Source organism: Panthera tigris, chromosome D1 (genome assembly GCF_018350195.1).
Source record: "Panthera tigris isolate Pti1 chromosome D1, P.tigris_Pti1_mat1.1, whole genome shotgun sequence".
NCBI lineage: Eukaryota > Metazoa > Chordata > Mammalia > Carnivora > Felidae > Panthera > Panthera tigris.
The window spans coordinates 5,495,351-5,518,830 of record NC_056669.1 but is presented as its reverse complement, the minus strand read 5'-3'; the positions used below and the strand labels follow the sequence as shown (position 1 = coordinate 5,518,830).

At 39.0% G+C, this 23,480-nt stretch overlaps 1 protein-coding gene across 1 annotated transcript in view; it reads left to right on the top strand.

The window, feature by feature from the left end:
- The window catches only part of GUCY1A2 (guanylate cyclase 1 soluble subunit alpha 2), a 322,831-nt gene extending 301,357 nt beyond the window's left edge, over positions 1–21,474 (top strand). Inside the window, exon 8 of the mRNA XM_042957957.1 lies at positions 20,620–21,474. Within this exon, the coding sequence (XP_042813891.1) occupies positions 20,620–20,827 (208 nt within the window). The 3' untranslated portion in view covers positions 20,828–21,474. The remainder of the gene's footprint in view (positions 1–20,619) is intronic.
- Positions 21,475–23,480: the final 2,006 nt, after the last annotated feature.

Here is a 23,480-nt window from a genome sequence, read left to right as displayed (position 1 = left end):
AGCATCAGCATAGGGCTCTCTGCCCTGTATTTTTCAGAGGACATGCACGAAGACTATCCCTTTCTGAGGATTAGCTTGAATTAAAAACCCATAAATTGATAATTCTACAGAATTGCCACAAAACCTGCAACTTCAAGTGTTTGTGACCTTAAAATGCATACATATTTGGTGAGATCCTTCTTGCTGTATTTCATAGTGAGCTGGATTCTTACTGTCCTTATTTGGAGAAGAGTGTTATTTCCAGAGCATGAATTACTGAGTTTCAAGGGATTTTAGGCTCTCTAGCTGACTCAATAACTATAGTTGCATTGGGTCTGTCTTCAAACCACATCAGATCTCAGAGCAAAGAGCAATGAAGCACAAAGCAAAAATACAGAGACTTCCATTTCTTCCACTGAGTTGGAAAGATGAATAGGAAAAATTCAGGACCTACAGAACTCTTTAAAAAACATAAAGAATCTTCATCATTTTTTATTTTCATTTTTCAGAACTGTCATCTTTCTCCAGCATTCAAAGGCATAGTGTCTAAAGCCACCGAAATAGAGTCCAGATACTTTCCTTATCAAAAAGATATTCAGATGGATAATTAGCAACAGCAGAGACTTCTAATGTAACACAGCAGATAGATGCCTGACTTTATCATTAATATTTTCTCAAACAATAGTAAAATGATAGTAAAGGTGTAAAAGAAGTACAGCCCTCTCCCAACATACAAGGAATGGAAGAGAGCAAGATGGAGAGTGTATACGTAAGTGGTATTTGACTTTGTCCAGAGGACAAAGCTGAAGTCTAGGGTTCTGATAAAAAAAGGTACCGGTAAGAGGCAACCATATTCACTCTAAATCTAGATATTGGCCAATTCACTCAAATACACGAACACAGAATGAGAGAAAGGAACTAACAAGAGGGTTAATTTACCAAGTACAACATATAATGGAGAAGATTTCCAGAATAAGTACAGGAAGTAGAAACCACTCCAACTATTTTAAGCAGGAAGAGATTTCATACAATGAATGATGTGTTTACAGAATCAATGAAATGGGATAAAGAGCAGATTCTAAATCTCAAAATGATGCCTTAAATGCAAAACTGGTTAGTTAGGCAAGCCCCTACCCCTGAGGTTGCCACTAGAGCCATGGCCACTCCCATTGCTGCCTTTGAGCATCAGGAAACTGAAAAGTGGATACATTCCAGTGATTAGGCAATTATGTGAGAAAGTCACCAATAGGTGAGAAAAGCCCACTTTATGAGACTCAGGGAACAAGAAGCTGGAGACATCTTCTGCAAAATTCTAATCTTGACAGTCAGTGTTAACAGTTGCCAAAGGAAAATGGAGTCTACTTCACTTCTTTCATTTAAAATGGGCAAATTCATCTAACTGTAAGAACCTAATAATCACACACAAACAGTGGTAGGGAATTTGGGGAAATCTAGTTTTCTATCTGGGTAATGATGTGCTTACCTGAAACTCCATTACTAAGAAAGAATATAGTTGAGGGGACAAGTAACTTGAGAAGGATATCAGAGGTTTGCATTCCTTGAGATTTTGAACCAAAATTGTTCTATATTTCGGCAAGTGAACATGGCGGGGGGGGGGGTTAAGTAAAAGTCTACATACTGAACAGTGATATTTCTAGCTGATTTCCTTCCATTCAGCTTTCAAAATGCTGTAAGCTAGGTATAATGCAATGGGCATGTTTGCAACATTGGTACTTGGACAAATTAGCTGAAGGGAAAACCACTAAATCTATTTTTTATTTGGGGAGCATAATGACATAGTCAGGGGAGACTCACAATTCCACAGTCTTACTACATTTATGACAAAGCCTCCAATCAGATTTTAATGGCTCACAGTTAAATAGAAGGAGACTTTGAGGAATATTAGTCATTTCTTGAATGCCTTTAATATGAAAGAGAAAGACCAAAACAAACAAGAAAAAAAAAGTTAATTATTTAATGTCTGGAGAAGCAGACACAATACAGAGAACAACCACTAAAACCAAAAATCAATAAAAGATTGATTAATATTGTCATAGGTTTCAGATCATAATTAAGAGCACAGCACAGCAAAAAAGAAACAATCCTATAATATGAATGAGCTTTGGAAATTAAAAATGCCGTATGTGAACTTTTAAAATTCTATAGAAGAAGGAAAAGGTAATACTGAAAGCAATCTCATAGAAAATACAAGAGAAAAATGAGCAAGTAGATCAGATAGAAAGGAAAACAAGTTGAAGGATCAATTTACCAAGCCCAATGTCTGATCCATTTACCAAGCCCAATGTCTGATTAAGCAGAAATCCAGAAAAAGAACACATACAGGAAAAACATAAGAAATCATCAAAGAATTAACACCAACAATAACAAAATTCCCAGAACTAAAACATCTAACTTTCTATATTAAAACGTTCCGCTAGGGGTCATTTTAATGATTAAAAAAGATGCATTGATGGAGTTGTGGTCCAAGATGGTGACGCAGGAAGACCCTAAACTCCCCTCCTCCATGGATGCACCAAACCTACACCTATTTATAGAGCAATTCCTCCTGAAGAACTGAGGGATAACTGAACAGTTTCTGCACAACAAGAGGCAGACCACTTAAGACAAGAGCAAAAGAAACAGATATAGTAATGAAGGGATTGCCCACCTCCAATACTACCATTCACAGTGGGGAGGGATAGTACTGAAGAAACTGTGAGCATATTTGTCTGCGTTGTGGAAAATAAGAAAAGCTATAGCTTAAAACGTAAACTAGAACATAGAGGAAGCAGAACACAACCCAGACCCCTGTCATATGTTGGGGAACTACTGGGACTCTCTCTAGGTCAGAGGGGCTGATGAGGGCCACTGTTTGCCTTCCTGCTCTAACTTGTTGGTGTGGACAGGACACCACAACCTGAGTGTAATAGCCAACCTGCTGCTTCTGAGTGTAATAGCCAACCTGCTGCTTCTGCAAGCCCTGGATCCCTAGCCCACAACAGCCCCAGATATCCTGGGACATTAAAAAAAAGCCAAAGTTTCAAATAACAACTAGAATATAAAAGATCCCGCCCTAGAGTATGGCCAGGGGAGTTGCTGGAACTCTCTCTAGATGGAAAGGGCTGGCAAATACCATGGTTTATATCCCCACCCCCTCACACACCTTGAGAGCAAAGACAAGAGCACTGTCCTGGCCTCCCTACTAGCCTACAACCTCAGTGACTCCTATGCTCCAAGTCCACACCAGCCTTACCTGTTCTACCTAGGCAACCCCCACATGGCATACAACAGGACACCCATGGTCCGTGATCACTATAGCTCCAGCCATCTCACCAAGGTGACAAAGATGCAAAGCACCCCGTAACATTCTATGTCCACACCACGTTGATCCCAGACAACTTCCAGGGTGCCCCGTAACCTCCTCATCCATGCCTGTTTTGGCTACAGCCAGCTGGCCAGAGGCCCTTGAGTGGAGTGCCACAGGACCCCCCCAACACCTGCCTCTGATCCAACTGTTCTACTAGGTCACCTCCTGTGCAAAGCACTCAGGAAACCACCAGCCCACACCTATCTTGGCTCCAGCTATCCTGCCAGGGTACCCCTAGTGCAAGGCACTCCAAGACCGTTGGCTTGTACTCACTTCAGCTTCATGTGTCCTTCCAGGGGCCCTCTGCATAAAAAGCCCCATGTCTCCCTGGGCAGTGCCCACTTCAGCTCCAGTCATTCCTCCAGGGTGGACCCAATTCAGAAAGCCTTGGGACTCCCAGCCCATGACAGATGCAGTTTCAACCAGCTAGCCAAAATCAGCAGGCATATATAGTGTTTATAGGAGATGACCATATAAAGATCATTCCTTCAAGTTTAGAAGTACCAGTTCAGCCTAATTCATAGAAACAAACACAGAAAGTCAAGGAAAATGAAGAGATAGAGGAAAATGCTTCACATGAAAGAATAAGACAAAACCTCAGAGAAAATAACGAAGTGAAATGGAGATAAGCAATCTGACAAGGAGTTCAATGTCATGTTCATAAAGTTGCTTATTGGACTGGAGAGATGAGTGAATGAGCTCCATGAGAACAAAGCAATAGAAAACAACCAGAGTTGAGAAATACAATAACTGAAAGGAAAAATACACTAGAGGCAATCAATAATGATTTAGAGGAGGCAGAAAAGCAGATCAGCAATCTGGAAGACAAGGCGATGGAAAGCCCCCAAGCCAAACAGCAAAAAGCAAAAAAAGAATTTAAAAAATGAAGATATATTAAGGATCTCTTGGGCAACATGAAGTGAAAAAACATTTGTGTTGTAGAGGGTCACAGAGAAGAGAGAAAGGGGCAGAAAACTTTGATGAAATAATAGTGAAAAAAGCACACAGAGTTCTAAACAAGATAAACCCAAGGAGGACCACACCATGATTAAAGATAGAAAAGCAACTAGTTATGTACTATGAATACAATATAAGCCTAACTTCTACATGCCAAGGTTGATTCAGAATACAAACAGAAATAAAGGGTTTCCCAAACAAAACCTAAAGGACTTCATCACTAAACATGCCTTAGCAGCAATGTTAAAAGTGACTTATTTAAATGGAAAAGAAAAGGCCATAATTAGAAATAAGAAAATTGTTGGGGCACCTGGATGGCTCAGTCGGTTCAGTGTCCAACTTTGGCTCAGGTCATGATCTTGCAGTTTGTAAGTTTGAGCCCCGCTTCAGAGCCTGGAGCCTGCGTCAGATTCTGTATCTCCCTCTCTCTCTGCCCCTCCCTGACTGACTGACTCTCTCTCTCTCTTTCTCTCTCTCTCAAAAATAAACATTAAGAAAACTAAAAAAAAAAAACCAAGAAAATTATGAAAGAAAAAATCCCATGATAAAAGCAAACACACAGTAAAAATAGTAGAACAATCACTTAAAAAGCTATTATGAGGATTAAAAATGGAAGTACTAAAATCAATTACATCAAAAAAGTTAAGAGGACTCACAAAATAAGATGTAAAATATGACAATGTAGACATGAAATGTGGAGTCAGAGGGTAATCTTCTGGAGAGAATGTGGAAAAGTGGAAAAAGCCACAGGGACTGAATTAAAAAGGGAGAAAGGAGAAAGGAGAGGGTTTAAATTCCATTAAGACTCTATAAACAGGGGGAGCACAGAGTCTGAAACTCCGCAGGTCAATAACTGGTGGTGCTCTGGTGAGAAGGGCAAATCCCCGGAATCAGTGTGAAGTCCGGAGTCTTTGGGCCACACGAGGAGAAGCAGTTTCCCTGCAGGGAGGACATCTGGTAGAGGCTGTGTGGCTCCCCCATAGGCAAAGGCCCCAGTGGACCCTGGAGAACAACCACATTCCCTGGTGCTGGAACAAGGCCATTAAGGGTGAAGCCTGGTGCCAGATGTGTGTTGTGATTTTCCATAATCCCTGAAACGCTGCTGCTACATGATCATGTGAACTTTTCCTGGGGTGGGCTGGTACCCAGCCGCAGTCTCTAGGCATCAGCAGTGGCACGGTCTCATTAACATTCCTGGGTGCTGCCAGCACCCAGCCATTGCTCGGTGAGACTCTCCCACAGAGGGACAAAACTGGTCAAAGCCACAGTCCCTCAGAAGTAAGGGGTTGGGAAAAGCAGCTGCATCTGAGATAGAACTCAGGAGGGAGGTGTTGCCTGGGGCTTGGTCACAAACCATGGAAAAGTGGGGAGTGGACAGAAGCCAAGGACAGGGGCATGATTGCTGATCAGGGAGAACAGAGTTCTGATACCAGAGACAGGGTAGCTGGGTGACACCATGTTCACCACTCTCACACATGCACATACACACCTGCAAGTGCCACAACAATCCACCCCAATAAGCTAAGCAGTGCCATCTAGTGGAGAATAGAGCTGTTACACTAAGCCCCACCCAACTGGGCCAACTTCGCTCTTCAGGAACACAAGTCTCTCCACCTGCTTAGTTTAAGGGCTATAAATCAATTCATGGCTTGACTTCTAGGGGAAAACGATGTAATTCCAATTGTATTTCAGTCTGTTCCCTGGTCCATCTATTCAGTTTTCTTATTTTCTCCTTTTTATTTCCTTTTTCTTGAATACAGACAGAAAACATATTTTAAATTTCTATTAAATATATATATTTAAAATTTTTTCTACTATATTTTTTACTTTTTTGTAAATTTTTCAAATTATATTTTACATCCATTATTTCATTTTATTCTATTTCAGTGTATTCATTTTTTTCAAATTTTCAAATGATTTCCTTCCCTCCCTCTTTTTCCTCTAATCTATCAAGACCCTTTCAACACCCCGACCAAAACACACCTTGAATCTAGCACCATTTATTTGATTTGTATGTGTGTGTTTTAATTTTAATTTATTTTAATTTTAATTTTTCTTTACCTCATTAATTCCGTTTCTTAATTCAAAATATGAAATGAAGGAATTCACCCCAAAAGAAAGAGCATGAAGAAATGACAGCCAGGGACTTAACCAACACAGATACAAGCAAGATGTCTGAACCAGAGTTTAGAATCATGATAGTAAGAATACTAGCTGGAGTTGAAAATAGATTAGAATCCCTTTCTGCAGAGATAAAAGTAGTAAAAGCTAGTCAGGATGAAATTTAAAAAATGCGATAACATAGTTGGCAATCTCGAATGATGCCATGGTGGCAGGGATGGATGAGGCAGAGCAGACGTTCAGCAGTATAGAGCACAAACTTATGGAGAATAATGAAGCAGAAACAAAGAGGGAGACTAAGGCAAAAGAGCACGATTTAAGAATTAGATAAATCAGTGACTCATTAAAAAGAGAACAATGTCAGGGATTCCTGGGTGGCTCCGTCAGTTAAGCATCTGACTTCAGCTCAGGTCATGATCTCACAGTCCATGAGTTCAAGCCCCACATCGGGCTCTGTGCTGACAGCTCAGAGCCTGGAGCCTGTTTCTGATTCTGTGTCTCCCTGTCTCTCTGACGCTCCCCCATTCAAGCTCTGTCTCAAGAAAATAAATAAACGTCGGGGCACCTGGGTGGCTCAGTCGGTTAAGCATCTGACTTCGGCTCAGGTCATGATCTCACGGTCCATGAGTTCGAGCCCCTCTTCGGGCTCTGTGCTGACAGCTCAGAGCCTGGAGCCTGCTTCAGATTCTGTGTCTCCCTCTCTCTCTGACCCTCCCCTGTTCATGCTGTGTCTTTCTCTGTCTCAAAAATAAATAAACATTAAAAAAATAAATAAATAAACGTTAAAAAAATTAAAAAAGAAAAAAGGAACAATGTCAGAATCGTAAGGTCCCAGAAGATGAAGAGAGGAAAAAAAGGGAGCAAATCATAGTGGAAAACTTTCCTAACCTGGGGAAAGACACAGACATCAAAATCTAGGAAGCACAGAAGACTCCTATTACATTCAACAAAAAACAACCATCAACAAGGCATATCATAGTCAAATTCACAAAATACTCAGGCAAGGAGAGAATCACGAAAGCAGCAAGGGAATAAAAGTCCTTAACCTACAAGGGAAGACAGATCAGGTTTGCAGCAGACCTATCCTCAGAAACTTGGCAGGACAGAAAGGAGTGGCAGGATATGTCCAATGTGCTGAATCAGAAAAACATGCAGCCAAGTATTCGTTATCCAGCAAGGCTGTCATTCAAAATAGAAGGAGAGATTAATGTTTCCCAGACAAACAAAACTTAAAGGAGTTCACGACCACTAAACCAGCCCTACAAAAAATTTAAAGGGGGAGTCTCTGAGGGAGAAAAGACGAAAATACACACATACATGCATGCATACATACACACACATACATACATACGTACCAAAAGCAACAAAGACTAGAAAGGACCAGAGACCACCACCAGACACTCCAGCTCTACAAGAAACATAATGGCAATAAACTAATATCTTTCAGTACTCACTCTAAACGTCAATGGACTAAATGCTCCAATCAAAAAACAAAGGGTAACAGAATGGATAAGAAAACAAGATCCATCTATATGTTGTTTACAAAAGACCCACTTTAGACCTAAAGACACCTTCAGACTGAAAGGGGATGGAGAACCATCTACCATGCTAATGGTTGCCAAAAGAAAGCTGGAGTAGCCACACTTATATCAGAAAATCTAGACTTTAAAATAAAGACTGTAACGAGAGATGAAGAAGGGCATTATATCATAATTAAGGGGTCTATCCGCCAAGGAGACCTAACAATTGTAAACATTTATGCTCCAAATGTGAGAGCACACAAATAAATCAATTAATCAACACCCCACTTACAGCAATGAACAGATCATCTAATCAGAAAATCTAGAAGGAAACAATGGTTTTGAATGACACACTGGACCAGATGGACTTAACACATATATTCAGAATATTTCATCCTCAAGCAGTGGTATATACATTCTTCCCAGTGCACATGGAACATTCTTCAGAATAGATCACATTCTGGGACACAAATCAGTCCCCAACAAATACAAAAAGATCAAGATCATACCATGCATATTTTCAGACCACAATGCTATGAAACTCAAAATCAACCACAAGAAAAAATTTGGAAAGACAACAAATACTTGGAGACTAAAGAACATCCTACTAAAGAATGAATTGGTAACCAAGAAGTTAAAGAGGAAATTTAAAAATACATGGAAGCCAATGAAAATGATAACACCACAGCCCAAAACCTCTGTGATGCAGCGAAGATGGTCATAAGAGGGAAATATATAACAATCCAGGCCTTAATAAAGAAGGAAGAAAGGTCTCAGATACACAACCTAACCTTACACCTTAAAGAGCTGGAAAAAGAACAGCAAATAAAACCCCAACCAGCAGAAGACAGGAAATAATAAAGATTAGAGCAGAAATGCATGCTATAGAAACCAAAAACAAAACAAAACAAACAAACCCCAAAAAACCCAGTAGAACAGATCAATGAAATCAGAAGCTGGCTCTTTGAAAGAATCAACAAAACTAATAAACCACTCGCCAGTTTGATCAAAAAGAAAGAAGCAAAGGACCCAAATAAATAAAATCAAGAATAAAACAGGAGAGATCACAACTAACATAGCAGAAATAAAAACAATAATAAGAGAATATTATGAGCAATTATATGCCAATAAAATGGGCAGTCTGGAAATAATGGACGAATTCCTAGAAACATGTAATCTACCTAAACTGAAACAGGAAGAAATAGAAACTTTGAACAGACCCATAACCAGTAAAGAAATTGAATTAGTAATCAAAAATCTCCCCCCCAAAAACAGAGTCCAGGGCCAGATGGCTTTCCAGGGGAATTCTACCAAACACGTAAGGAAGAGTTAAAACCCATACTCTTGAAGCTATTCCAAAAAATAGAAATGGAAGGAAAACTTTCAAACACTTTCTATGAAGCCAGCATTGCCTTGATTCCAAACCATAGAAAGACCCTACCAAAAAGGAGAACTATGGACCAATTTCCCTGATGAACATGCATGCAAAAATCCTCAACAAGATACTAGCCAACCAGATCCAACAATACATTAAAAAAATTATTCACCACGACCCAGTAGGATTTATACCTGTGATGTAGGGCTGGTTCAATATCTGCAAAACAATCAATGTGATACATCACATCAATAAAAGAAAGACAAGAACCACACGATCCTCTCAATAGATGCAGAGAAAACATTTGACAGAATACAGCATCCATTCTTGATAAAAACCCTCAAGAAAGTAGGGATAGCAGGAGCACACCTTAAGATCATAAAAGCCATATATGAATGACCCAATGCTAATATCATCCTCAAAGGGGAAAAACGGAGAGCTTTCCCCCTAAGGTCAGGGACAAGACAGGGATGTCCACTCTCACCACTGTTATTCAACATAGTATTGGAAGTCTTAGCCTCAGCAATCAGACAACACAAAGAAATAAAAGGCAACCCAATTGGCAAGGAGGTCAAACTTTGACTCTTCACAGGTGATATGATACTCTATATGGAAAACCCAAAAGATTCCACAAAATACTGCTAGAACTAATACATGAATTCAGCAAAGTTGCAGGATATAATATCAATGCACAGAAATCTATTGCATTCCTATACAGCAACAATGAAGCAACAAAAGAGAAATAAGGAATCCCATTTACAATTGCACCAAAAACCATAAAATACCTAGGAGTAAATCTAACCAAGGAGGTGAAAAATGTATACACTGAAAACTATAGAAAGCTTTTGAAAGAAATTGAGGAAGACACCAAAAAATGGAAAAATATTCCATGCTGTTGGATAGGAAGAACAAATATTGTTACAATGTCAACACTACCAAAAGCACTCTACATATTCAATGCTATACCTATCAAAATAACAGAAGCATTTTTCACAGAGCTAGAACAAACTGTCCTAAGATTTGTATGGAACCAGAAAAGACCCCGAATAGCCAAAGCGATCTTGAAAAATAAAACCAAAGCAGGAGGCATCACAATCCTGGACTTCAAGCTGTATTACAAAGCTGTAATCATCAAGACAGTATGGTACGGGCACAAGAACAGACACTCAGATCAATGGAACAGAATAGAGAACCCACAAATGGACCCACACACGTATGGCCAATTTATCTTTGACAAAGCAGGAAAGAATATCCAATGGAATAAACACAGTGTCTTCAGCAAGTGGTGCTGGGAACACTGGACAGCGACATGCAGAAGAATGAACCTGGACCACTTTCTTACACCATACACAAAAATAAACTCAAAATGGATGAAAGACCTCAATGTAAGACAGAAAGCCATCAAAATCATCAAGGAGAAAGCAGGCAAAAACCTCTTTGACCTTGGCCGCAGCAACTTCTTACTCAACATCTCTCCAGAGGCAAGGGAAACAAAAGCAAAAATGAACTACTGGGATCTCATCAATTGATGCTAAAAAGCTTCTGCATAGCAAAGGAAACGATCGGCAAAACTAAAAAACAACCAATGGATTGGGAGAAGATATTTGCAAACGGAATATCAGATAAAGGGTTAGTATCCAAAAATCTATAAATAACTTATCAAACTCAACACCCAAAAAACAACTAATCCAGTGAAGAAATGGGCAAAAGATATGAATAGACACTTCTCCAAAGAAGACACCCAGGTGGCCAACCAACACATGAAAACATGCTCAACATCACTCACCATCAGGGAAATACATCAAACCCACAATGAGATACCACCTCACACCTGTCAGAATGGCTAACATGAACAACTCAGGCAACACAAGATGTTGGTGAAGATGCGGAGAAGGAGGATCTCTTTTGCACTGCTGGTGGGAATGCAAACTGGTGCAGCCCCTCGGGAAAACAGTATGGAGGTTCCTCAAAAAATTAAAAATAGAACTATCCTACAACCCAGCAATGGCACTATTAGGTATTTACCCAAGGGATATGGGTATGCTGTTTCAAAGGGTAACATGCATCCCAGTGTTTGTGGCAGCACTGTCAACAGTATCCAAGTAGGGAAAGAGCTCAAATGTCCATTGATGGATGAATGGATAAAGAAGATGTGGTGTATCCACACACAATGGAGTATTACTTGGCAATTAAAAAGAATGAAATCTTGCCATTTGCAACTATGGAACTAGAGGGTATTATGCTAAGCAAAATTAGTCAGAGAAAGACAAATATCACATGACTTCACTCATATGAGGACTTTAAGACAGAGAACAGATGAACACAAGGGAAGGGAAGTAAAAATAATATAAAAACAGGGAGGGGGACAAAACATAGGAGACTCTTAAATACGGAGAACAAACAGAAGGTTATTGGAGGGGTTGTGGGAGGGGGGATGGGCTAAATGGGTAAGGGGCATTAAGGAATCTACTCCTGAAATCATTGTTGCACTATATGCTAACTAACTTGGATGTAAATTAAAAACTTTTAAAAATTAAAATAAATAGAAAAAATAAACATTAAAAATAAAAAAAATAAAAGATCAATGGAAACAAGAGTTTGTTTTTGGGGAAGGCCAAATTATCAAAAGTGATAAAGCTTTAGCTTGACTCCTCATGAAAAAAAAAAAAGAGGAATGAAATAAATCCAAAATGAAGAGAAGAATCTATACCATGGACATACAAAGGATTATAAGAGACTACTATGAAAAATTATATGGTAACAAATTGGACAATTTCAAAGAAATGGCCAAATTCCTAGAAACATGCAATCTTCCAAATGGAATGAGGAAGAAAGAGAAAATCTGAACAGGACCAATTAGCAGTAACAAAATTGAGTTGGTAATAGGAAAACTGCCACAAAAGTCCAGGACCAGATATATTCTCAGGTAAGTTCTTCTCAGGTAATTAAGAAGAATTAATACCAATTTTCCTGAAACTATTCCAAAAAATATAAGACAAAACTTCCAAACACATTTTATGAAGCCAGCATTACTGTGATACCAAAACCAGAAAAGGATAACACAAAAAAGGAGTATTATAGGCCAATATCTCTGGTGAACAGAGTTGTAAAAATCCTCAGCAAAATGTCAGCAAACTGCATTCAACAATACAATAAAAGGATCATTGACCATGATCAAGTAAGATTTATTCTGGGGTATGAGGATGATTTAGTGTCTGCAAATGAATTGATACATTATGGTAACAAATGAAGGATAAAAATCAGATGTTCATCTTAGTAGATGCAAAAAAAAAATCATGTGACAAAATCCAACATGCTTCCATGATAAAAACTCTCAAAGTGGGTTTTTAGACAGAAATACTTCAACCTAGTAAGAGTAAGGTGTGGCAAACCCAAGATAGTATATACTCAATAGGGAAAAACTGACAGCTTTTTATTTTTTTTCCCTATGTTTCTTTTTGAAGGAGTAAGAGACATCATGAGTGGGGGAGGGACAGAGAGCAAGGGAGACACAGAATCTGAAGCAGGCTCCAGGCTCAGAACTGTCAGCACAAGCTGTGAGATCATGACCTGAGCCAATGTCGGATGCTTAACTGACTAAACCACCCAGGCGCCCCAAGAGCCTTTTCTTTAAGACCAGGAATAACACAAACATGTCCATTCTCATCACTTTTATCCAACATAGTACTGGAAGTTCTAGTCACAACAGTTACATAAGAAAAAGAAATAAAAGGCATCCAAACCGATAAGGAAGGGGTAAAACTGTCACTATTTGCAGATGGCATGATACAGAGAAAATATAGAAAACCCTCAAGTCGCTACCACAACAGTGTTAAAAGTAATAAATTTAATAACATTGCAAGATACCAAACTGAGACATCAGTTGCATTTTTATACAGTAATAATGAAGTAACAGAAAGAGAACTTAAGAAAACAATTCCATTTATAGTGGCACCAAAAACAAATAAAATACCTAGGAATAAATTGAACCAAGGAGTTGACACACCTGTCAACTCTAAAAGATACCCAACAACTCTAAAAGATTAATGAAAGCAATTGAAGAGGACACAAAAGACATATTATGCTCATAGGCTGGAACAATAAATATTGTTGAAATATCCATACTACCCAAAGCATTCTATATTTTTAATCAGTGCCTGTGGAAATACCAATAGCATTTTCCAAATAACTGAACAAATAACTCAAAAATTTGTATGAAACCACAAAAGACCCTGAATAGCCAAAGCAATCTTGAGAAAGAACAAATGTGGAGGGATCACAATCTGAGATTTCAAGATATACTCCAAAGCTACAATAATGAAAACTGTATGGCACTAGCACAAAACTAGACACATAGATCAAGGGAACAGAACAGAGTCTAGAAATAAACCCACATTTATACTGTCATTTAATCTATAACAAAGGAGACAAGAATGTATAATGGGGAAATCTCTTCAGTAAACAGTGTTGGAAAGACTGGATGCTACCTACAAAATGAAACTGGACCACTTTCTTACAGCATACACAAAAACTCAAAATGGAATAGAGACCTAAATGTGGGACCTGAAATCATAAAACTCTTCGATGAAAACATAGGCAGTAATCTCTTTGGCATGAATATTAGCAACATTTTTTTCTAGATATGTCTCCTCAGGTAAAGGAAACAAAAGCAAAAATAAACTGTTAAGGCTACACCAATATAAAAAGCTTTCACACAGCGAAATAAACTACCAACAAAACAAAAAGGCATCGTACTGAATGGGAGAAGACATTTGCAAATGACATATCCAACAAGGGATTAATCTCCAAAATTTATAAAGACCTCTTATACAACTCAACACCAAAAAAGAAAAAAAAAAAGCAAACAAACAAACAAACAAAAAAAACAAACAAGCAGTCTGATTAAAAATTGGGCAGGGGACCTGATCTGACATTTTCTTTTTTTTTAAAGAAAGATAGAGATACCAACAGACATGGAAGATGCTGAACATCACTGATCATCAGGAAAATGCAAATCAAAACCACAATGAGTTATCACCTTATACCTCTGAGAATAGCTAGTTTCACAAAGAGAAGAAATAACAAGAATTGGTGAGGATGAGGAGATAAAGAACCATGTGCTCTGTTGATGGGAACATAAACTGGTGCAGTCACTGTGAAAATCAGTATAGAGTTTCCTCAAAATGCTGTATGATCCAATAATTCCACTCTTGGGTATTCACCCAAAGGAAAAAAAAACACTAGCTCATAAAGATATCTTGACCACTATATTTTTGCAGCATTATTTACAGTAGTCAAGTTACAGAAGCACCCTAAGTAGCCATAGATGAAAGGATAAATATATGGTATATTTAAAAAATGGAATATTACTCAGCCATAAAAAAGAATGAGGTCTTGCCATTTGTGACAACAATGAATGCACATAGGTTGCATTATGTTAAGTGAATTCAAGCAGTCAGATAAAGACAAATACCATAGGACTTCACTTGTATGTGGAATCTAAAAAATGAAATGAACAAAGATAAAAAGCAAAAATAGACTCTTAAGTATGGAAAGCCATCTGGTGGTTGCCATAGAGGAGGGGGTAGGCAAAAAGGGGTGCAGGTAAGTGGGAGGTACAGACTTTCAGTTTTGGAATGAATTGGTCATGGGAGTAAAAGGTACCATATAGGGAATGTAGTCAGTGGCACTGGAATCGTGTTGTACAGTGACAGACTGCAGCTACACTTGAGCTGAGCACAGCCTAAATTGTAGAGTTGTCCAATCACTGTGTTGTACACCTGAAACAAATGTTACACTGGTCAGCTATACTTCAAACAAACAAACAAACAAACAAACAAACCCCGTGCAGTGTATCCTGGGTGTCTCAGTGGGTTAAGTGTCTGATTCTTGGTTTCTATCCAGATCATGACTTCACAGTTCGTGAGATCGAGTCCCAGGTTGGGCTCTGTGCTGACAGTGTGGAGCCTGCTTGGGAATCAATCTCTCTCTCTCTCTCTCTCTCTCTCTCTCTCTCTTTCTCCTCCTCCCCTGCTCATGCTCTGTCTCTTGCTGCCTCACAATAAGTTAAATAATTTTTTTTAAAAAAGGTAGAGAAAAAGATACATTGAGATATATTATCCTTAATTTTCCTAACACCAGAGATAGAATGATGATGATGAGAGAGACTGATCAACATCAAGGAGAAAATTCATATCCACTGGAGTAGCAAACAGAATGAAATCTGAGTTTCTAGCAGCAAATTCTGAGGGGAAAGTAATTTCCAAATAAAAATTTAATGCCTAATGAGAACAATCAAACTGAGAGTTAACTAAAGACATTTCAGACATCCAAGGTCTTTAAAAGGTCATTATCTAGATAATCTTTCAGGCCCTCAGCTCTAAAAGATGCAGCATATATTACCCTATCTTGCCTCGGTCTTACATCCCCTTTTGGCGAGTGGTAGCATGGTAATTAGTAGACAAGTTAGTGACCACTCTGGTAAGCATTCTGAATGGTCACTATCTCAGAGCTTTCTGCATATTACATGGATCTTTTCAGTTGTTGAAACGAAGGTTTTCTAATCTCACAAGATGACTTCAAACAAGTAGGTCTTAGGTGACTACCTACACTAGTGGGTCACCATTAGAGACTGCAACGACATGTATTAATTTCCTCAAGGTAGGTTCTGTCTGTGGGTGGTCCATGGTGTCCACTCGGCTAAATCAAAACAAAAACATAACCAACCACTTTATAGAAAGATATTTTCAGCAAAAATAAAAATTCTTCTCAGTCCTCTCCTGTCCCACAATTAATATGATCAGAAGTAGAAATGCACTGGGTCAGCACCCAGTTCGTGGAAGGCATTGAATAAAATAACTTTTGACTGGCTGACGGCTGAATTCACTGACCAAAGACTGCATGAAGCCTGGCTCAAGAATTGCACGACTGGTTATTTTTCCTCATAATAGAGTCTAGAGAATTGTGGGAAATACATAGAGCAAGTGGACATAATTCACAATGAAATCATTGTATGTAATTGGAGAAAAGTATATAGAAGAATGAAAGACCAGATTCTGACCTTATCCTATAGATGACCAAGCTGTATTTTATAGAAGCCAATTTGCAGAAGTTAATAAATCTTCTGATCTGCAGAAGTTAATAAATCCCAGAATAAGTTGCCTGAAATGTCATTGTTACAATTCTGTTACCTATTAAAAAGCTCTGAGTCCCGTGTTAAAATGTAAATTACATTTAGGTCATTTGGACCTCAGTGCGAATCAGTTTCAGGTCCATTTATAGAACAGAATACAGGATAGAGCACAAAGCTTGGTGTGGTCAGAGATGTGCAAATAAGAACTGAGTGAGTCAGAGATGGCTTAGTTTTCCTAACAGTGAGGGAGCAGCTCCATGGACCCCCATGGTATCCAGCTCCCCTCACATGTTTGGGGGCCATCCAGTGATTCAAAGCAGCGGAGTATTCTCATCTTGAAAATCAATTTGTAGGAAAAACTTTGTTGAGAGAGGATGAATACTAACAGGCAGGTGAAGTAGGATTTGTGTGCCTTCCCAATACTTATTAAACATGTTGCCAAAACCCCCAGGTTATATATCAACCAGCTGGGGATTATGGCTGGGGATGAATTTAGATTTGTGTGGCATCGAAGCTTCCATATCAGTCCCAAGTTGCTGAAGAAATGGATTCTTAGGCAGAGCTTTAGAGCCAGCCCAGGGACTTGGACTTAATAAAGCATTTCAGAGGGGATCAGAGGTTCTGGAGTGATCAGTGTATAAATTCCTAATCCCTGTATACACATTTGAGCATTTATTCAGCACCACGACTCATCATCGCCAGGCATGCTGTGTGAAATGTTTCCCCTGACCTCCCGCACAGACCCACCAGGAACTCATTCAGATTGTACTACTGGAAGTCATCTCAATATTTCACTTCAGCATTCATTTATACAAACGCTGCTAAATCCTGGATATCATAGGAGCTTCTGTGAATTTGCTCTTCTGTGCTCTCATTCATGTTATTGAAGTTTAAAACTGTACTGAGTTTATTAATACCAAAATATTTAGTTGGCGAAGAATAAAGCCCCATAAAAGCTACTGTCTTTGTGATTTTTAGCACATCAAAGATGAGACGTATTTAAAAGGTCAAGAGATCAATTCATTGTGAAGTTTCCTACCAAAGTGCAGTGAATTATTTAAAAGCACTGCCTCTAAAGCCGCTAGTGACCCACTTTCAGTCATTTACAAGTACTTTCATAGATGTAAACTCAATGTTATTTTTCAGTGTCAGAACATCTCAATTACGGCAAAATATGAAGACCTTGGTGACTCAAATAGAGCATAAAAAAATAGAGGACTTAACATAAATAGAAGAATATAGCTCATGTGGAGTCCTATCTACTGCATGGGCCTTTAAGGAGACTTGTTTGAAAGGTTGGTGTTGTGGCTCAATTTTATAATTGGTAGAGGTGAACTTTATTGCTCTGGCTCTTGCCTTTTGTACTAAGATGCACAGTCATCTCTCTAGTAACCATGCACAATTTCCTTCTTTGGATTTTATTTTATGTGTTACTCAAGACCGCCTTGTATTGCTGCTACTTTGTTCCTGTGAGTATTTCTTGCCTTTTAAATTCTATGTTAAGTCATTCTGGGCATCCCTACTTCTTCTCGTCCATTCAGAAAACCATTACAGCATGTCGCCAACACTCAACATGTTTGTTGATTGATACCCAAATATTTTCACATCGATGACCATTCTGTTTGAGCTAAGCAAAATTATTGTGGAATTCAGTGCTAAACTTAACTACTGTTGAGGAATCTTACATTTTATTTCAGAAGTGACTGGTTATATATTGTATGTACAGAAAATTGACATCTGTAAAAACAAAAAGAAAGCAAACTACCAAAAATTTCATTGTGATTGTCATTAATGCCTTACCTATATCTCAGTTTCATTGTTATCACAGAAAGCTTTCTTAGTGTAGTCTTTTTTTTTTTTTTTTTTTTTTTTTTGAGAGAGACAGAGAGTGAGCATGAGTTGGGGAGGGGCAGAGAGAGAGAGAATCCTAAGCAGGAATCCAGCACAGAGCCCTATGCAGGGCTTGTACCCATAAACTGTGAGATCATGACCTGAGCTGAAATCAAGAGTCGGGCTTAACTGAGCCCTCCAGGCATCCTATCTTAGTGTAGACTTATTTATTACAGGGTTGAGCTTAATTAGGAGTTAACAAATCTGGATTCTAGTTCCAAGGCCACTGCTGTCTTACTGCTTAAGACATTAAATTAGAGTGATTGAGCAAATCAGCCTAACTTAATCCAGGCTTGCTTTTACCATAAATTTGTCAGAGAAGAGCATGTTGTTGTCAGAGAAGAGATTCTGCATAGGGTTATGTGGATGAGGATGAAAAAGGGAAAGAATTCTGAAATTTTAGAGCCTCATTTCCTTATATTCCAAGTTAGTATGGTCATTGTATAATATTTTTAAAGAAATGGTGAGTTAAAACTTAAAAATCCTTGGGGTACCTGGGTACCTTGGTCAGTCGAGCGTCCGAGTTTGGCTCAGGTCATGATCTCATGGTTTATGAGTTCTAGCCCTGTGTCGGGATCTGTGCTGACAGCTCAGAGTCTGGAGTCTGCTTCAGATTCTGTGTCTCCCTCTCTCTTGCTTTCCCCCCACCCCCATCTCTGTCTCTCTCTCAGAAATAAACATTAAAAAGACAACTAAAGCTTAAAAATCCTTTACAAAGCAAAATTAGTACCACTCCTGTTGGTAAAAGTAAATATAGACTGCTCCTCCTACTATAAGAATTCTTAGTGCTATCAGCTGTTGTTTTCATATATTTTATCCATTAAACATCAAGGAATGTTTTTTTTCCCTCTCAGTGTGGAGATGATTATCAGTGCTTGTGCAATGATCTTTCATTCCCACACGTCCTTTGTTTTCCATGAACTTACTGCCCTTTTTGACCCTGCCTTCTACCACAGCTGGTTCTTGTACCTGACCAGTCTCTTATACTGCATACCTGGTATCTGCTGTCACCATTCACCTGGCTCAGGAAAATGAGCTGTTTTTAGGAAAGGGGTGATGCTGGGTTTGGCTACTCTCTGCCTTCCAAATAAAGTCTACATGTTTAGGATTTCAAAGTGTTGTCTTACCCTACTGCTGATGCAGACCCTTCACTGTCTTCCTCATTATGTAAACATGGTTGGAAATGCATTGATAGTGATCACACATTTCCCTATTACTGTGGGCTTTGGTTTTCAGTATTTATTTCCTGCTTCTTTTATTCCATGTTTCCATCTCTGTTGACAAAACTTGGTATTCTACTCACGAGTATATTCACAAGAGTGCCCAGGAGATTTTTCTCAGACAATAAGAAGCAACCTAGGAGGGCTGTTGAATTAAATTGAATGGCGGGGCCACACCTTTAGGTCTGGGTATTGAACTTAATGTTTCATGGACCTGGACAAGAGTAAGTCTCTGGTGTTTGTGTACTAGAAAAGAGTAAGTGTGACTGGAAGGGAAGAGTCACACTCTTTGACCAGTAAATGCTGGAGTTCACAAAACATTGCTAGAGATCAGTGACCAACTATTGAAGACACTTGAAGTCATGAATGTTCTACAATGCTAAATAACTGATATGTTTGACACACAGGACACGCATTTAAAGCCTATCAAGAATCTGCAAAACATAAGAGGAGTGCTCCAGAATTTAGGCTGGTTTTAAAACCAGAAAGGGTAAATACTACATATTCAAATAAAGATTTGTGTTATACATGGGGTGCCTGGGTGGCTCACTCAGTGGAGCATCTGACTCTGGATTTTGGCACAGGTCATGATCTCACAGTCGTGTGATTGAGCCCTCAAGTTGGGCTCGTGCTGAGCCTGGAGCCTGCTTGGGTTTCTCAGTCTCCCTCTCTGTCTTTGCCCCTTCCCTGCTTGTGTGCATGCACACATGCTCTCAAAATAAATAAGTAAACATTAAAGAAAGAAAGAATTTGCATTGTACAGTTTCCTTTTGCCTTTTGTTTAGGAAAAAAATCAAATTTGAAAAATATTTTCAAGTAGGACCAGAAATAGCATTTTTTTAAAAAAAATTATAACATGAAGGCATCTTTCCTGACAAACAACATTTCCTGGCATTTGGAGCCCTAGGAAGGCCACGTGTTTTACAAAGAAATAGAGGTGTCAACATGAGCCTGGTCGTTGATAGGCTTCCTGAGCCTTTAAATTTTTTGTCTGTTTATTCTCCCTTATCCTGCCGATTTGACCTATTTGATTCACATTATCTGTATTTTCTTCTTAGATTATTAAAACGGGAAGAAAGCTTCACATTCATTCCTCGGTCCCGTGAAGAGCTTCCAGATAACTTTCCAAAGGAAATCCCTGGGATCTGCTATTTCCTGGAGGTAAGAACTGGTCCTAAGCAGCCAAAGCCTTCTCTTTCTTCATCAAGAATCAAGAAAGTTTCCTACAACATTGGCACCATGTTCCTCCGGGAGACAAGCCTCTGAGACCTTCAGCAGATCAAAGACTTCTCCACAAAGCACAAGCCCATAACATGGGTCATGAAGGGGGAGTGCAAAGAGATTGTTTCTCTTCCACTGATTTGCTGAGAACAAGCAGCAGAATTTCTGTGTTATGTTAGGCAATAATCCTAGAAAAAGGTGGGTGATGACTGTCAGTAAAAAAGAAACCGGAGGGGGCGGGGCAGAAATAAGAGGTGTCCATCCATAGGAGTGCTTTTAGTCATATATATATTTTAATCACAACTAACCAATAAATAGATTCTGTGTTTTCTTGTTTGTCGCACATACAGGTATCTTTCCCTATATATTTCTATCACTTTTGAGAGCCAGTTTTGATGATCAATTCCTACATTTAGTGAGTTGGTATGTGAGGAATATTTTATAATTTTGTTTCCCCGAACAGACATTTCATACGTACATCATAGCTCTGTGGTTGCCTTCCTGGCAGGAAGAACTATAACTCCACAAAATATTTTAGGGATATTACCTATTTTTATACATCTCTCTTCTGAATAATTCCATTTCACACACAACACTATTCAATTGTCAGAATCTGCTACTGTGTAGTTGGTATATTATGTAACTAACCTATTAATCAAATGTAGTTTGACATATTTAGACAGATTAGTGCTTGGACTGAGAATACATATAACAGGATTTCAGATGCTGAGAAAGCACCGTAAGTCTGCTTAGTAAACGTATCTTTTAAATTTAATTAATGTAGCATGGAATCCAGAGGAAATCAAATTTCCTAATAACAGATTGCGCTGTAACTAGGATCACAGAAAAGTCTTCTTACTATCTTCTACCGAATGCCGGTTACAATGAAATGCTTTGCTGCATTGGACCCTTTTCAATTTAGCGCTTCTAAATCTAGGTAGCTTGTGCTCCATGTTCGAGGGCATTGTCATAAGCAGCTTGTTGCTACGGAACTTGTTAGTACTTCCCCCCAACCCCACCTTGCCCAAGCACTGATGCCTCCTAAGTCTACCTGCCATTCTTGGGAGCAAATTCCTCAACGCTGGCATTAGTGACAAAGCAGTAGTAGGGACATTTTGCCAAGAATGCTGTTTCCTCTTGCCAAATAAGCCAGGGGTGGGGGGTGGGGGAGGAACCCTGTATTTTATGGCTTTGAGATTTCAAAAAAACAAAAGAGTTTTCTGCAGTTTCATTGATGTGACTCTTCAGTCGGTGAATCCCCTTGGTGAATGCTGAAGTAGGTCTAGCCTTCAGGCCCAGTAATTGTCATCGTGACAGATAGGCTTCTATTGCACATGGTGCTAACATGGAGAGCTGTTCCCACGAATCAATACTGCATGAAAATATTATCGCAGACTCGCCCTGCAATTAGGAGCACAGCCTGTCCAGAGTTTTTCTCTTTTGGATCAAATATAAAACCCAAGTTTCTATTGAGGTTGATGAGCTGGAAACATTGGTTTCCTTGAAACCTTGAAGGGGCTCTTTCTTTTCCTTCAGATGGTATACTCATAGACCACTTATGTCTACTGAATGTAATCCATTTCTTGTTCTAGTCAGGCATTTCGGCTGCATTACGATTTGTTTACAACAAAACGTAGCTAAGGAGCATATTAACTAATGTCCAGTGTAACTGTGGGGCTTATGAGTATTTTTAAGTTCTCTAAGTGTGTAGCTAGAAAACATTTATAGATATGCCAAGTATTTGTTAAAATGGTGATCACTTTTGTAATTGCACCCCAAGACTTATGAGGACCCTAGGGCAACACTTAGTGTGGAGACAGGATCTAGACCCTGAGCTCTCTGATAGCTCCCTGTCCCTCTCCTCCCTGGGTCTAGTAGGCCTCTGTTTTGAACAACATGGAGGCCAGAAAGCTTGGACATTTAAGGGGAGGCATATAGACTGAGAACAGGGTGCTGTCATGGAATCTCTTCAGGGGACTGGGAGATTAAACTACTTCCTTAACTGGGAATAAGGAGAGGTTTACCATCAGGTGGCCAGCACAGGCTGGGAGCACCGGAGCCCTCATACTAAAAGCAGTCAGCCCTTGCAATGTGTTCTGTACAGCACAGGAACATGGAGAGAGCACCAAGCTTGCTCAAGTCACGGAAGCTTATGCTGCACAGGAATTTACTTAGGGTTTATTATGATCATAAGTAAATCAATAAACATTTGGGTGGTAAACAATGTGTTTTGTAACCATAAAGCCAAAAGGGACTTCCAGTAATCATCCAATTTATTTCTCTGTTTTTTGTGAAGATTTGTCTGAGCAACTATTCTAGATAGATGATCATTCTCTCTATATTTAAGAATATCTATGGCAAGCATATTTTAAAAGCATCATTAAAAATCCACTTCATTATCCAGTAATTGGTAATAGGGCCCAAGACATGAATTGTATATATATACAGTTGGTCAAAATAACAAACTCTTTTAGTTTCTATGGTTCTACTTAGAGAAGAAGTAGCCATATCATTGTCACAAATATCACAACGAAAAAGATACCAGAGATCTATTATATATCACAGACAGGATGTAAACTACATTTTTCAAACAATATAATCTAAATGTATCTTTGAAGCTCGAGTCTAAGACAATAGTCTCATCTGTTTCCATTTTGCCAACCTGCAAGCATTGACTATTAGTTATGCTGTTGCTATG